At 43.2% G+C, this 14,146-nt stretch overlaps 3 protein-coding genes across 3 annotated transcripts; 1 reads left to right on the plus strand and 2 right to left on the minus strand.

Moving 5' to 3' along the window:
- Positions 1–362: 362 nt before the first annotated feature.
- On the minus strand, positions 363–3,233 carry HER10_EVM0010451 (uncharacterized protein; the record flags this gene model as incomplete). Its single annotated transcript, XM_035479910.1, has 10 exons — positions 363–441; positions 498–751; positions 819–975; positions 1,047–1,339; positions 1,398–1,533; positions 1,590–1,699; positions 1,752–1,853; positions 1,921–2,052; positions 2,106–3,116; positions 3,183–3,233. 10 exons carry the CDS (start codon positions 3,231–3,233, stop codon positions 363–365), a joined length of 2,325 nt encoding a protein of 774 aa, XP_035336483.1.
- A 1,776-nt stretch (positions 3,234–5,009) lies between these two features.
- On the plus strand, positions 5,010–7,743 carry HER10_EVM0004625 (RNA recognition domain-containing protein 2; the record flags this gene model as incomplete). The annotated part of the gene is made up of 12 exons (XM_035474261.1): positions 5,010–5,489; positions 5,540–5,713; positions 5,765–6,013; positions 6,080–6,625; positions 6,674–6,795; positions 6,863–6,893; positions 6,946–6,963; positions 7,016–7,044; positions 7,102–7,145; positions 7,204–7,283; positions 7,338–7,452; positions 7,505–7,743. The coding sequence occupies 12 exons, from the start codon at positions 5,010–5,012 to the stop codon at positions 7,645–7,647; spliced, it is 2,031 nt and encodes a 676-aa protein (XP_035335958.1). The 3' UTR covers positions 7,648–7,743.
- Positions 7,744–7,812: 69 nt separating this feature from the next.
- Positions 7,813–10,985, minus strand: HER10_EVM0008150 (uncharacterized protein). Its single transcript, XM_035477682.1, has one exon. It carries the CDS (start codon positions 10,843–10,845, stop codon positions 8,095–8,097), a length of 2,751 nt encoding a protein of 916 aa, XP_035336282.1. The 5' UTR covers positions 10,846–10,985; the 3' UTR covers positions 7,813–8,094.
- Between the last annotated feature and the right edge of the window lie 3,161 nt (positions 10,986–14,146).

Consider the following 14,146-nt stretch of genomic DNA (forward strand, 5'->3'; position numbering starts at 1 on the left):
TGTGTCTACAGCGGCTATCTTCAGTTTACCCCTCACAGGTAAAGCAAAAATAGGGGCAAGGTTATCGTTTCGAATTGGATCCGGCGTAGCGGCGTTCAAGGCATTATTAGCGACGAGAGCCATGATGACGGGACAGCATCGAACCTGCCAGTGCTTCACGATGGATTGATCCTCCCCAGTAATTAGCAGGTTGCAGAGGGGAAAGCTATAAGCTCCATATCTGAGCCTAGTAACATCCCGGAGAGAATACAAATGGGTATTTGCTTGAGCAGGACTCAGATATGACGCGTGCCGGTGTGTTTAACAGAGTACCCCTTGCATGCACTAGGTTTTGCATACATCATCTGGGAGGCAAACGGCTCTCACTTCATCATACCGAATCTGGATGAAAAGTTGGCGAGAGGAGCGCTGCGCGTGGGACCTTGGGCATTCGAGGTAAGCCTGTAAGGAATGTTAATGTTTGAGTGTGGGACGACGAAAGTGATCTTGAGCCTTACTTTTCCAGTAGGATGGGACCGTTCAATGCGTCTACGCGACCGAACTTTTTGTTGCGGATTGAAATATCAAAGAATTCGTCGTGATTGTCAGACTGCATCAGGTTGATCGTTTGTTGGAGTTCGTCCAGGTTCTCTCGTAGCATGGCTCCGTTTTCAAGACTGTCGACAAATTCGGTGAGATATTGGACGTCTTTGGCCAAGGCTGCGACGGCATTGGTGTTGATATGCTTGACGTCCGGGGAAAGTGGCAACGCCTGCACAACAACATATGTCAGTGATGGAGGAACGAATTGGGGCTGTCCGGGGCATCAAGAAACTCACAAGAATCTTGTTGGCGGCATGACTGAGTGCATCAAAGTATATGAGCTCTTTGATTTCTCTTGGCAAGCCCAGAAGCGTCGAGTTCATGATGGTCGAAAGATACCGAGTCATGGTCTGCATGTAGCTGCTTGGGTCGGGAGATGTCGTGGTCACCATCCTGTATACCATTGTCAGTCAACCTCAATGAGACGTTTCCTTTCTAACCGAAACCAGTCTAGTCCAACATACCAGTCATATTCAGCTGTATCCACAAGGTCATCGATCTTTGAGTTGACAAGTTCGAAAATACGCTTCTCGGCTGTCTTTTTGTTGTTTCGGAATTCTTCAGTGGCAACAAGCGTGACAGGGCCGCCAGCTGACGTAGACGATCTTGCTCGGATAAGAAGCTGCTCAAGCTCCTGGCATGCGGCTTCAAAATGCTCTAGGTTGATGAGAATCTGCACAATCTGCCCAAGATATTGTGAACTCAGCCTCTCGACGAGAGACTTGCAGACCTTCTCGGTCAGCAGCTCGTCAAGCGACTGCACGTTGGTGAAGAGTCAGTAACGTTTCCCAAGCTATACCAGCTATGTTACTTGCCTTGCGAAGTGTGTCGTCGATTACATTTGGATGCTGGAAGTGGTCATCGGAGAAGAAGTAGAACTGGTTCAAGAAGTTGCGGATGTCGATGCAGCAAAGTGGATACATCTGCGAGAATGGCAAAACGCAGGGGAAGCTGAATGATGATCAGACACTTGGGTAAGGTCATGTTCAGATAATAGGCTTGCTTACCTGAGCTCCTCGAGCGATTTTTCTTGGGAAAACCAGCTAACGTTCACCACCTTCTCATACTCTTCACGAGTATTAATTGCCATAGGCATGTAGTCGTCCGTTGACACAATCTAGCTCGCGTTAGCCACACCAGATTATGCCTAAGTGGACAAGATTCTGTACCTCCTGGAAGTCTTCGCTGAAGCGACGCTTCAAAAGCTCTGCATACTTGTCGAACAACGTAAGCAGGAAGTTGTCCAGTATAGACACAGAATAGCCCCAGCCCTGTCGAGGATCAAGTGTCAGGAAACGGTTTTCGAAAAGTAGCACACGAGTCAACGAGACCGCCTACCTCCATAGTTTGGATGAAAAGAGCTATAACGCCTTTGATCTTGAGTAGTATCTCGGCGTTGCTGACTTCATTGAGGGCCTGAGAGGTCAATGTGATAGCAGTGTGACACATTGAGTCCCATAGCTCGTCAACCTAATAACAATTCAGCGCCAGCACACAGGAGGCCGAGAAGAGAGTCAGCCTACATCAACTGCAGAGCGCAAGTTGGGGACTCGTCTCATGGTCGCCTTCTCGATGATGGCAAAGCCAGCGATTCCTTCGAGGAGACTGCTCAGGGAGGATTCATCCTCTGCAACAAGATTCACCGTGCTTGGCAGTAGTAAATCTTTCTGCTGCCGACGAGTTGTAGCATACTCGGCACGGAATTTCTCGCTTTGACCCAGGGCATTGTGGATATGGAGGCACTCGAACAACGGGGTGAAGTCAACCCGTAGCTCCTCGTTGTCGAGCACGTCGAACTCTTCACTTTCGTCAAAGACCAGCTCGATCGACGAGTTGAGTCTGAAGTTGTTGAGAAAACTGTCTCGCTCCACACGTTCTCTCTGTCTCGCCCTTCTAAGTTCGGTGTGATAGAACGCGACCTCACCGAGGAACTGTGAGGTCTCGCGAATTCGAAACAGCCAGGTATTTAGGTCGGTCATAACGGCTTCAGAAATGATTTTCTGGGATGCGGGTATCGACTTTTGTATCACATCGGCTAGTCTGTGCTGAGTGGCGTACTTATTCTGGATTGTCGGGATCAGATGCTCATTCTGCAAGTCTTCGAGTGACTTGAGCGCTGCATAATACTTTTTAGTGCGGATCAGGTCATGGGCATGATTGACAGCGTGGAGGATCTTGAGCGACTCTTTCAGAGCATCCGATGCGTCGGCAATGTTCTGGCGAACGGCTCTTGTGTTGACCAGAGCTTGCTTTTGGTCGGCAAGCTTCTCGGTGCTGGCCTGGATAGACTGGTTCAACCTGAGAATCTCTGCTGTGAGAGTAACAGTGCCTTCGCGCACGTTCTGAAGTTGGTTCACGGAACCAAGAAACTCCTCGTGCTTTGTCAAGCCTATTCTCTCGATATCAGACTCTCTGTCTTCGGCATATCGCACGAGATTTTGCATCAGCGAGGGGGTTCGATTCGAGTGCGAAGCATCTTTGAGGACCGGAATGAGCTGGTCGAGAAAGTCTGCGTCGGATGAAGTGATGATAATCTGGAGCAAGTTCGAATTAGCAAATGAAAGAGGTGTATGTGATTGGGATCTCGGCTCAGATTCAACCTGTTGGACGGCTGCGCCATAATCATCGTAGGTCTGCGGGCGCCGAGGCATCTTGTTCCATGCCTTGCGCAGTACGCGATCTCGTTGGGGTGGACTGGACACGGGGTCCGTTTGGTCGGTCGGCGGTAGCGATTTGTCGTAGGACCAGCTTCGTGGCTTGGGCTGGGCATGAGCAAGTCCCTGGTTGAGGCAGAAGCGGCCAGTTCAATGAAACCTGACGAACGTGGACGAAAAGGCGATTGGGTTGTGCCTATGGCCCTGTGTTAAGGTACGGATACTCAGGTAGGTCGATAGGCTGGTATTAGGTAGGTAAGCTCCACCCGGCGGTTGGTGATGTCGGAGCTAAGATGTGCGGATTGCTGTGCAGGCCTGAGGAGGCTCTTCCTTTTTGGACTACTGTGGTAGACTCGGTCAGCGCCACTAATGCAGGTGCTCGCATGGAAAGTACTACGTAAGGTACCATGACACACCTGGCAGCACCACTTTGACGTGGGCGACCTTCCATCCCGGGGCCGTGTCCTCCGGCAGCCAAGGACCTTGTCTCCCGGTTTGCGGGGTGGGTGGGTCCCGTCCCTCATAACGTAGCTCCAACTTGATACTGCGCAACAGTTATGTTTAGATCATCACCTGCTCATAATGGACCAAAGTGCCAGACTTGTTCAGACATGGCAAGTCCATTCAGTTTTGATACTACATTCTTCATAAAGGATGACCTCGGGCCACTTACTATACTTCTTTCAGAAGAAGCCTGGCAGGAACACGAACGGCATCTACAAGCACTGACCTGTCTCTCTCTCTCTCTCTCTCTTTCTTCGTGTCACCACGCACCATGCTGGACTTACACCTCTTCACAGAACAGTAATATGACGGCACATTTCTGTCCGCGTGTTCCTGCCTCGGAACTGATGCGGACAGTGTGTCCTTCCAGCGGTTCGAATCGACTCGCTGCTCCCTCGTTCGGAGTATGGGAAATGAGAGGTTGTAAGTCGGGACATGTACACCTGATGCATATTGGTTAATGTGGCTGCTTCTGGATGACTGTCTCCATTACGTTTCATTCATTTAAGGTGATTTGAAGGATGCTTCGGTGAGCTGCTATCCCCTTCGTGGGCTGATAGAAGATGCAGCCTTTGTGGTGAGGGAGGAATCATCAGTAGGTAAGGTGAAACTTCAGACTTTAGAGGCAGGCAGGTGCAAGCCTTCGTCATGTTCATTCGTCCACTACGGAAGGAAAGTGTCACTGCCTTGGAAGGAAAGAAGGAATCCACCTGCGACGCGCCTTCCCCCTTTTCACCACCTGCCCACCAACTGCTACATAGGCTCCTTCCGTTCGCTGCCCTCAGAGACGGCGGGTTCTTCCCTCCTCAACTTGCGCTGCACCAACATCCAGCCTCGCACACCTCACATCACACATTTTCCCACGAGGCCCCCAGATTCATACATATCTCTCCTACTTCCACCCCGACTACCTGACGCTGCCTACCCGGTCATCTTTGTCGGCGCATAGCCCGCGTAGGCCCACGCATCCTCAACTTGTCCTGAACTTTCGCTGTCGGCCTACCCCAAGGTGAGAGCTACTCGGTATCGTCACCCGTCTGAGACTTCTGCAGTGGCACGGCTACCTCGCGGGCAAGCAACAGAGTTCAATTTTCTACCTGTTGCGTTGAGACTCAAGCCTGTCAACTCCATCTATCATCCCCCGGGTCTCGGTAGTTCGATCTCTTCCCCTCACTAATCAGACACCACTCTCTCATTTCCCTCCCCTTCGTCTTCACTCATTGGGTTGAGAGGCATCGCTCGTCGAGAAGAAACATCACGACAGACAAGATGGCCCAAAACCATGAGAGCGTCATGTTTAACCCTTCTTCGCCTCACTCCTCTGTCGGCGCTGCTGATTCCTTCAAGGGAACGCCTGACACAAGGTTGACCGCCTTCTCTCCGGAGGAAAGCGCCACGAGATCCTCCCGTCTTCTCAAATCAATTGCACAGGCCTCGCCAGAGACCACTCCCTCGAGATTTCCCTCGAGCGCCTTTGGCAGTGTCTTGTCTAGTGCCGAGAAGGACCCTTTCATCACTACAAGTTCAAACACTAGCCATCAGAAGCTGTCGCCGACTGCCTCTACTTTCCAGCCCTTCTCTTCACCACTGGACAAGAACGCTGAATTCGCAATTCTCGACCGAGACAGGCAATCAGCTTCCAGCGTCTTTCCGACTGGAGTTAGGAATGTCGGTGAACTCTCGGAATGTCTCATAATCGGCTCCCAAAACCGAAACCTTGGCATCACCGATCTGAATACTTGTCTCATGGTGAGTGGTTTGTCTCCCGTCACGTAACATCTTGACTAACAAGTAGTTAGAAACTCCAGCGACTTGGTCTCTCTCTCCAAGAACCGCGACAGATCTTTCACAGAGGAGGGCGAATCTCCGTTCAGTTCAACGATATACGTGACGCCGTTTTGGTCCACGACAACGTTTATCGAGTTGAGGCTGACTTTGAAATCGACTATCTGTCAAATGTTGACTTTTCAGAGGTGCGTCTTATTGGATCTCTGACTGAAGTCTCGTAACTGATATTCGAGAAGCTTGCCATTAGGAACAGAGTCAAGTCTGGAGCTTGGGTCGCCGTTGTTGCCCTGGCCATTCCTCCCTGTCCACTCGACGTTATCCGCACCGAAGCAGTACTCAAGCGCATGCTGCAGTCCCGGGGCCAACTCTCGGCATACCATGCTCAGCAGAGCAATGATCCTTCGGTATACAGAGCCATCATTCAGTTCAGTGACCAGGCCGAAGCTGCTACAGCCGTGGTCGTGATCAACAACATACTTGTCGAAGTAAGCTCATCGAGCGCTGGCAAACTATACAGGGACAACTTTGAAATTGAGCTAATTGTTTTCAAGGGGATCCATATCACCCTGTCGCTTTTGGATGAAAACGAGATTCCTTATGCGACCCAAGATCCTCAAGACGGCCCGACCGACGACCACAGCCCAGCCACGCCTAGGCACGATCTGACAAGTGCCCTTCATGCACTTTCCCTCTCCAAGCAAGCTAATCAGATGCCTCTCATGCCTCAGGGAGTGTCCATGCCCGTGCCTGGATCTCCATACCCCCCTCTCGGTATCCAGGTTTCCCCTCTGGCGATGTGGCCCATCTTGTGCCAGCCGCAGTTTCAGCCAAGTACAGCATACGTCCTGAATGGTGGCCAGCGCCTCTCGCCGCCTACGTCTACATCCAACTCAGCGAGGTATCAGCTCACGAACCATCTCTTCTCACAGCCTTCACCGGTCATGCCAATGATGGGGTCAATGTCTCCTGGCACGAGAGCCGAGCCCCGGAGGCAGAATGCAGCTAGAGTCAACAGATCGCCCTATTATAATATTGCTAGCCACCATAACCACGTCGATGTGAACCGCATCCGTGAAGGAACAGATGTTCGCACCACGGTAAGTAATGTGTTGATATTGTTGGATACTCAGACTGACAATGCTGAGATCATGCTTCGCAACATTCCGAACAAAGTAGACCAAGCAATGCTCAAGCGGATCGTTGATGAATCTAGCTGGGGCAAATATGACTTCATGTATCTCCGGATTGATTTCGCCAATGACTGCAAGTAAGCAATATCGCCATTCTCAAATCTCATCATGCATCAAGGCACTAACCACGAAGGACTCCCCTAGTGTCGGATACGCTTTCATCAATTTTGTGGACGTAAGTCTGGCCTTTGGGTAAACTGTAACGTGTTACTGACATTGCTTCGTAGCCGTTGGACATCATTGATGTCGGTAAGCCCAGACCTTGCGTTCGCGGCAGTGCTGATGTTCAAATTACAGTTCGTCAATACCAGAGGTAATCAGAGATGGTATGTTGAACGTAACAATCAGTCCAGACGACATGACACCAGCTTACATCGACCCAGGAACTGTTTCAAGAGCGACAAGGTCGCTGAGATTTCCTACGCCAGTGAGTGTCGCGAGGTGGGATAAACGTCAAACTGGCCTGCTGATATTCTCTCCCAAAGCCATTCAGGGCAAGGATTGTCTTGTCCAGAAGTTCAGAAACAGCTCCGTAATGCTCGAAGCGACGCATTATCGTCCCAAGGTCAGCGAGCTTCCACCAGGCGCGCGACAGAGCTAAACACTAACTACAATATAGCTGTTCTACACCTCCAACGGGCCCGTCCCAGAGCTCGCGGGAGAGGAGGAGTCCTTTCCAGAGCCAGACAACCAGTCGAAGATGAAGCGAAGCTGCGAAAATGCAGAACACGTTGGTACGAAAGGATCGCCGATGTCTACTGGACCATGCTAACAGGAACCTCGCAGGGCTTTTCACACCCAACGCTGGACAGCATTTCCGCGACGAGCAACGCCGCAGACGCTCGCAGTATGACCGAGGTACCAGATTGGCCGCCCTCGAAGAACATGACTTCGAAGCATCTACGCAGCCATACATGTATCATGCTTAAGGTAGTGGGTGGTGGAATTTGGAAGGCAGTTTCAAGGGATAATGCAGGTCGAATGAAAGTACTGGCATCGCAATACTACTAAGGGGGAATTGGGACATTAAAGTTCTGTCCACATACGTGGGGCTCCAACTTTGATTGTTATATACTGGAGCTTTCTGGAAGTGTCATGAACGTGTAATCATTAGTACCTAGCTATACTCTGCTAAGATATCATGGCTGCATAATCTCTCAGCCGTGCCAAGTATGTTTCTGCGCTTTGTCTCATTTCGATTACAAAACCCATTACGGCCAGGATGCTGCATACACCACGCCGTCCAGGGCAATTGGTAGGTTGTGGTTCCGGTTCCAGTTCCATCCATCAATGCGATGACAATGATGTGAGGAACCTAACACAAAGTCGAGTCGGATACGGTACAAGGTGGGGCTTTGTAAGCCGAAGTGAGAGACTCACTCTGGTAAAGCTGGAAGTGGTTTGCGAACTGTAGATGAGACGATCCCAAGAGGTTGATTTGCTAAATCAGCCTCAGCTTCGCTCTCCAGTGGCGGGGGGTCTAGAAGGACTCTAGTTGAACGAAGTGAGTTTTGGGGCAAAGTTCCACAACCATGCTGTGCCGCATCAATCAATGTTCCGGTCGCTTCCTCAACAAGAAGATGCTCGCCAAAATCCACGGAGGAGCCATGGCAATCCCCAGTGGAGTCATTCTCAGCAAATGTACCAAATGGGTGTGTTTGCGACATCATAGGCCTATCAGGGCCACACAGATTGCTCTCTGAGGCTTGGCAACTGTATCCATCTTCTGATGCCGGCGTGAGCAGCCTTGCAGGCGTGCCCTGCAAGTTTTGCAAGGCTCCAGAACCCCCCTCCATTGAGGTTCTTTTGCCACGGCCTTGCCCGTCAAACGGCCGGCCGAAACTGTCATACGCGGAGGTATATGTGTTCTGAGCAACTTGTTCGGATCTAATGCCAGATTCGGAATGGTTCAGATTCGATGTTCGACCGAGATCAAAGGAACCAGCCAGGATCGGCTGTGTCATTGCTCGGGAGAATATGACGAGGATGAGGCATGACAGCAGAAGAATGGCCTGTACGATAGCCATCCTCTTCTGGAACACAACTTCGTCGGCAAGAATGTTGAGCCGAGAGCTGAGTGCGACGGTTTCCCTCTGTGACTGCTCTCGCTGACTCTCCAGCGCAATGACGGTAGATTGCCATATCTGATCATACTGCTGGCGAACAGTCCGCAGTTCTGACAGTACGGTATTGTTCAGACTGTCCAGGAAGATGTCGATTCTAGACAATTGCCTCCTCTCGACCATTTTCTGGGTCTCTTGAAGGTAGCGAGACTGGTCCTCGATGTACTTGAGTGACAGTGAGACATTTGACTCCAAGTACTGCAGGCGCTTGCTAACGGCTTTGAAGAAACTTTCTTGGACTGTGGGAGATGAGGGCGCTGCTGTTGAGTTGTGCTTGTTGCGGGATTGGACAGTGGCTTGTGCTGTCTTTGTCGAGGATGTGCCCAACATCGTACTTTCTCCTCCTCCTGGCCTAGGGTCGGTGTATGTGCTGCTTTGGTGTGCACCGACAGGGACAGACTTCGCCGATGATGGGGTGTATGTTTCGTCAACTTGATCTGTCAAGTTCGCTGCGGCAAACGCCGATCTGTCCTCAGAGCCACGTTTGGCAGAGTCTTCGGCTCGAAATCGATCATGTGTTGATGGTTGGTAGCCTTGCTTTACACGATCTCCAGTCTGCAGTTCTGGGTCTGATGGAGTTGGTTCTGGATGCGGCAGTGGCATCAAAGGAGGGCATGTCGAGTTATCCGTACCCAGATGCGAAAAGATGTGGCGCGGCATTAGCAGGTCTGACGAGGTGTCAGATGCCACCTCTGGTGAGCCCCCCTCTAGGGGTGCAAACGTTGTATTCTCTCCAATCTCAGCGTTGGTGGCAGAACTAGGCAACTCGCCTACAGGTTCTTCCACCACCTCATCTTCATCGGTCTGTGTTTCTTGGTCCTTCCATGACTCCAACATTCGTGTGCCGTGCACACGCAATAACGAGACTGGACAATAGAACTCATTGCCATAGTGAGTCAGGAACTCTATCCTGACGTATTTGGCCCAGATCAGGGGATTTTGAACGAGGAAGGGCTGGATGTCCCGAGAATTCTTGGCCTCGAATGTGCCTAAATCTTTCCACTTATCAACCTTGACAGGATACCTGTCACTCACACTAACCCGGAAGTGCCGTACCATGCTGGAAAAGAACTCAAAGTTGGCCAGCACAACGGTGTCGACTAGAATATCGTCACTGAGCTCAACAATCACGAACTTGTTTCCTGCAGAGCATTCCAGTAACATGTATGAATCCTTGTTTTCAACCAATATGGCCTTGGCATTCTTCGCGCCTTTGTTAGTCTTGAGGACTGTTGCGCCAGCGTCAAATGACGAGTAGGAGAACCTTTCCTTGCAGGTCTTTCCAGCGTCCTTACTCCGGTAGTATTGCGTTCTGCCATCGTCATAAAGCACAGGCTCCTGCTGTTGGTCGGGAGTTGCCACTTCTGTCGGAATGGCCTGGGGTGCTGATGCAATGTTGCTGATTTTCTCAGAAACAACATCGAAGTTTAAGTCGATCTCCCCATCGTCAATACCGAGACTGTCAAGACCTGAACTTCTGGTTGCTCTGTCATGCTCGGTCGCGCGCTCGACTGTTTTCCGGGATTTGAGTTCTGAAGGGTCTTGACCTGCCTTTCGGAGCATCATCTCCTTCCATTCCTCAAAGGACATGAAAGGCCTCGGTGTGACTTCATCATCGGTTGCAGTCTCCGTAGGAGACGGACTTGTGTTATCGTTGCTTGTTCGGTCGAGTGTTGAGACGTTGGTGGCCGCGACCATGGTATCTCCAGAACTATGTATGGTTTTCGTTGGATCGTCGGGGGGTAAGCTTGCGTTGTCGTTCACCGGAGTTGAACCATCGCTGATAGCCCTGCCGCCTGGCCAACTGGTCTTGAGACACTGTTGAGGAAGTGTGTGCGTGATGTAATTGATCGTCTTGAACTGACAAAAGGCGATCTGAGTGTTTGTGGGTGAGGCGTTGATTGAGCTAGGTACCTGGCTCGAAGTTGAGGTGCAGCCGAGTGCCAGCACCGAGGCGACGATTAGAAGAGGCCTAGCCCACGGTTCCTGGCCATGAAACCACATGTTGCCGCCGAACCGAGTTCGACAATGGCGATGATGAGTCCGCAATCAGGGAAACACCCATGATCTAGAACAGCGGTGATGATGTTTGAAGTTGTCCGACCGTGACGTCTGCCAACTAAAAGCCGGTGCGCAACACGAGGGCGTGATAGGGATGGATGGAAGTGTAGGAGTGGAATCAATAATTAATAATATTTAATCTAAAAATAACAGCTTAGACCTACACATATACGAGCGACTTTAAAAAAAGTAATATATAATATATTCTTTTTAGAAATATAAAAAAGGGCTTTTAACTATTATGATAAATTATTAAAATACTAAATACTAGGGCCTTATACGCTTATAAAATTCTATTTATTTATTTTTATATTAAAATTATTTATTTTTATACTACTTTTATTAATCGCTCAGGTAACTCTTAATATTAATTATATAATATTAATATATAATATTAATAAATGCCCTTACTATCTATTAAACTATTTTTTTAATTTTTATTTTTTTAAAAATGTTTATAATTACGGATTAATAATAATATTAAATATAGAATATTATTATTTTATAAACCTATATACTTAGTTAAGTTTCCTTAATAGAATAATCCGCTGGGGTTATATTATATATTATATATTAAGGAAACTAAGTATATTATGCTCCATGTAATTACTAATTAAAATAGTTAACTAATTTAATTATTATCTCCCTTTATTAATAACTCCCGACTTTTTATTACTTCTAGTTATTTATAAAGTAAAATTTACTTATTTTAATATATATAAGACCTCTTAGTATTAGCCTGTATAAATAGCTAAGTTTAGTACGATTTTTTTATATATGTATTATTATTACCTAGGGGCTTATAAGAGCTATTTAAAATATTAATTTATTATTTTAACCCTATACTCTTTTAGCCCACTTATTATAATTATTATAATTAAGCTAGTATTAATATACTAAATTTTAATATTTATATTAGCTTAGTTATTTATAATATTTATAATATTACTTAGTTAAATTCTATATTATTAAAAATATTTCGCTACTTTTTAAGCGTATTTATATTAATTATAATAGTTATAATATCGAGTTAGTTAAAATAAGTACTTAGCTTAAGGGGTAAACTTATTAATAAGTATTTTTGAAGTTCTAGCTTACTAATTACTAACTATATACTAAGAGAGTAGGTTCTTATTAAAATAATATTTTAGCTAACCTCTTAATTAGTAATTTAATTAATTACTTAAGTAGTAGTTTATATATTAATAAGTTTATTTAATAAGTTTATTTAGTAAATTTATTTAGTTTAAATAGAGAATAGCTTTAAGTAATATTAGAAGTAATAAGGATAAAAATTTTTCTATAAGTTTTAAAAAGTAGTAAATATTAACCTTTTAGCCCTTTTTTAAAAACCTTTATATTATTATTAAAATTTAGAACCTTTATAGTTAAGAATAAATAACTTCTTTATTAGGCCGCTTTTAACCTTTATAACTAATTATTATAGCTAATTATTATAGCTAATTTTTATTATAACTTTTCTAACTAGTACTATTACTAAAAAGAGTAGCTTATTTATTCCAAATTAAATAGCAGTTTCCGTATTAAAATTATTATATTATATTAAGTACGTATTTAGAGTATATTATATATATTATATAGTTAAAAAGTATATTATATTATATAATTTTTTTAAAGCGTAATCTTATTAAGGTCAATTTTTGTGCCTATAAAGCTGAAAAAACTACTATATACTTAGCTAAGTTTATTTTTAAATAATAATAGCTTATAATAATAATATTAAAAATACCCTTATTATTATTAATAATAATAATACTAATTATTAATATATATTTTAATTATATATATATATATATTATTTTTAATTTTACTTTTACTAGCTATTTAAGTAGTTTTAATATTAGTTATATAATATTAATATATAATATTAATAAATACCCTTACTATTTTATTAAATTATTTTTTATAGTTTTTTTTTACTTTATTTTCTTTTTATAAAGTTTATAACTACGGATTAGTAATAATATTAAGCGTAATATTATTACTTTATAAATACTATATACTTAGCTAAGTTCGTAGCTTTTAAATTAATAATAGCTTATAATAATATAGTACTAAAGATGCCTCGTTATTATTATTAATAATAATACTAACCTTGTTAACGTTTTAACTTATATATATATACTATATATTTATTACTTTATTTTTTATTAAAGTTTAAAAATATTATTTTTTTTTATTATTATTACTAATTATTATTATTACTACTACTATTATTACTATTACTATTATTATTTAATTATTTATTTTAAATAACGTATATAATAAGTAAATAAAATAAATAAATATAAAATAAATAAATAAGTAAAATATAAAACTACCTTTAGGTCCGGCCTGTTTTGTTAAGAGCTAACTTTACTTTTATAAATAAATTAATCTTATTAAAGTTAATATTAAGTTCTTATTATATATATTACTTAATAAACTTTATAACTAATAATAACTAGCTATAATTTAATTATTATTAACGATATAATATATTAATTATTTTTAAATAGCTAAATATTACCTCTTATTTTTTTCCTTATTTTATTTAATATTAACCTCTTTTTAATATTTTTATTTAATATATTTATCTATACTCTTTTAAGTTCTTAATTATATTATTAAGTTTAAGTTTATTTATACCTATTTATTTTCTATAAGTTAATATTATAAAAGTAATATTTATTAAAATAGTCTTTTATAATTCAGGTTATTTAATATAATAGCTATAAGATCGAACTTTTATTAATTATTAAAAAGCCCTAGGGTTAACGAATTATTAACGTTTTAGTATTTTAATAAAATATACTTAAGTAAATAAATAATTAAATAGTAATAATAATAATAATAGTAATAGATAGTAAAAAAATAATATTTTTAATTTTAATAAAAAAACGAGGTAACGAATAAATAGTATATATATATATATATAAGTTAAAATATTAATATTATTTTTAATAATAGCGATAGGGTATTTTAAATACTATTATTATAAAGCTGTTATTTAGAAAAGTAACGAACTTAATTAAATACGAGGGCTTATAGAATAGTTATATACTTAATATTACTATTAATCTATAATTATAAACTTTATAAATAATAAAATTAAAAATTAAAAAAACTATAAAAATAGTTTAATAAAATAATAAGGGTATTTATTAATACTATATATTAATACTATATAATTAATATTAAGAATTACTTAAGTAATTTATAGAGGTATAATTAAAAATAAATA

The sequence above is a fragment of the Colletotrichum scovillei genome (assembly GCF_011075155.1).
Source record: "Colletotrichum scovillei strain TJNH1 chromosome Unknown Contig00003, whole genome shotgun sequence".
Lineage (NCBI taxonomy): Eukaryota > Fungi > Ascomycota > Sordariomycetes > Glomerellales > Glomerellaceae > Colletotrichum > Colletotrichum scovillei.

Bases quoted from the DNA above. Each gene is read 5' to 3' on its own strand.
- HER10_EVM0008150 (XM_035477682.1), bottom strand. From the start codon at position 10,845: ATGTGGTTTCATGGCCAGGAACCGTGGGCTAGGCCTCTTCTAATCGTC.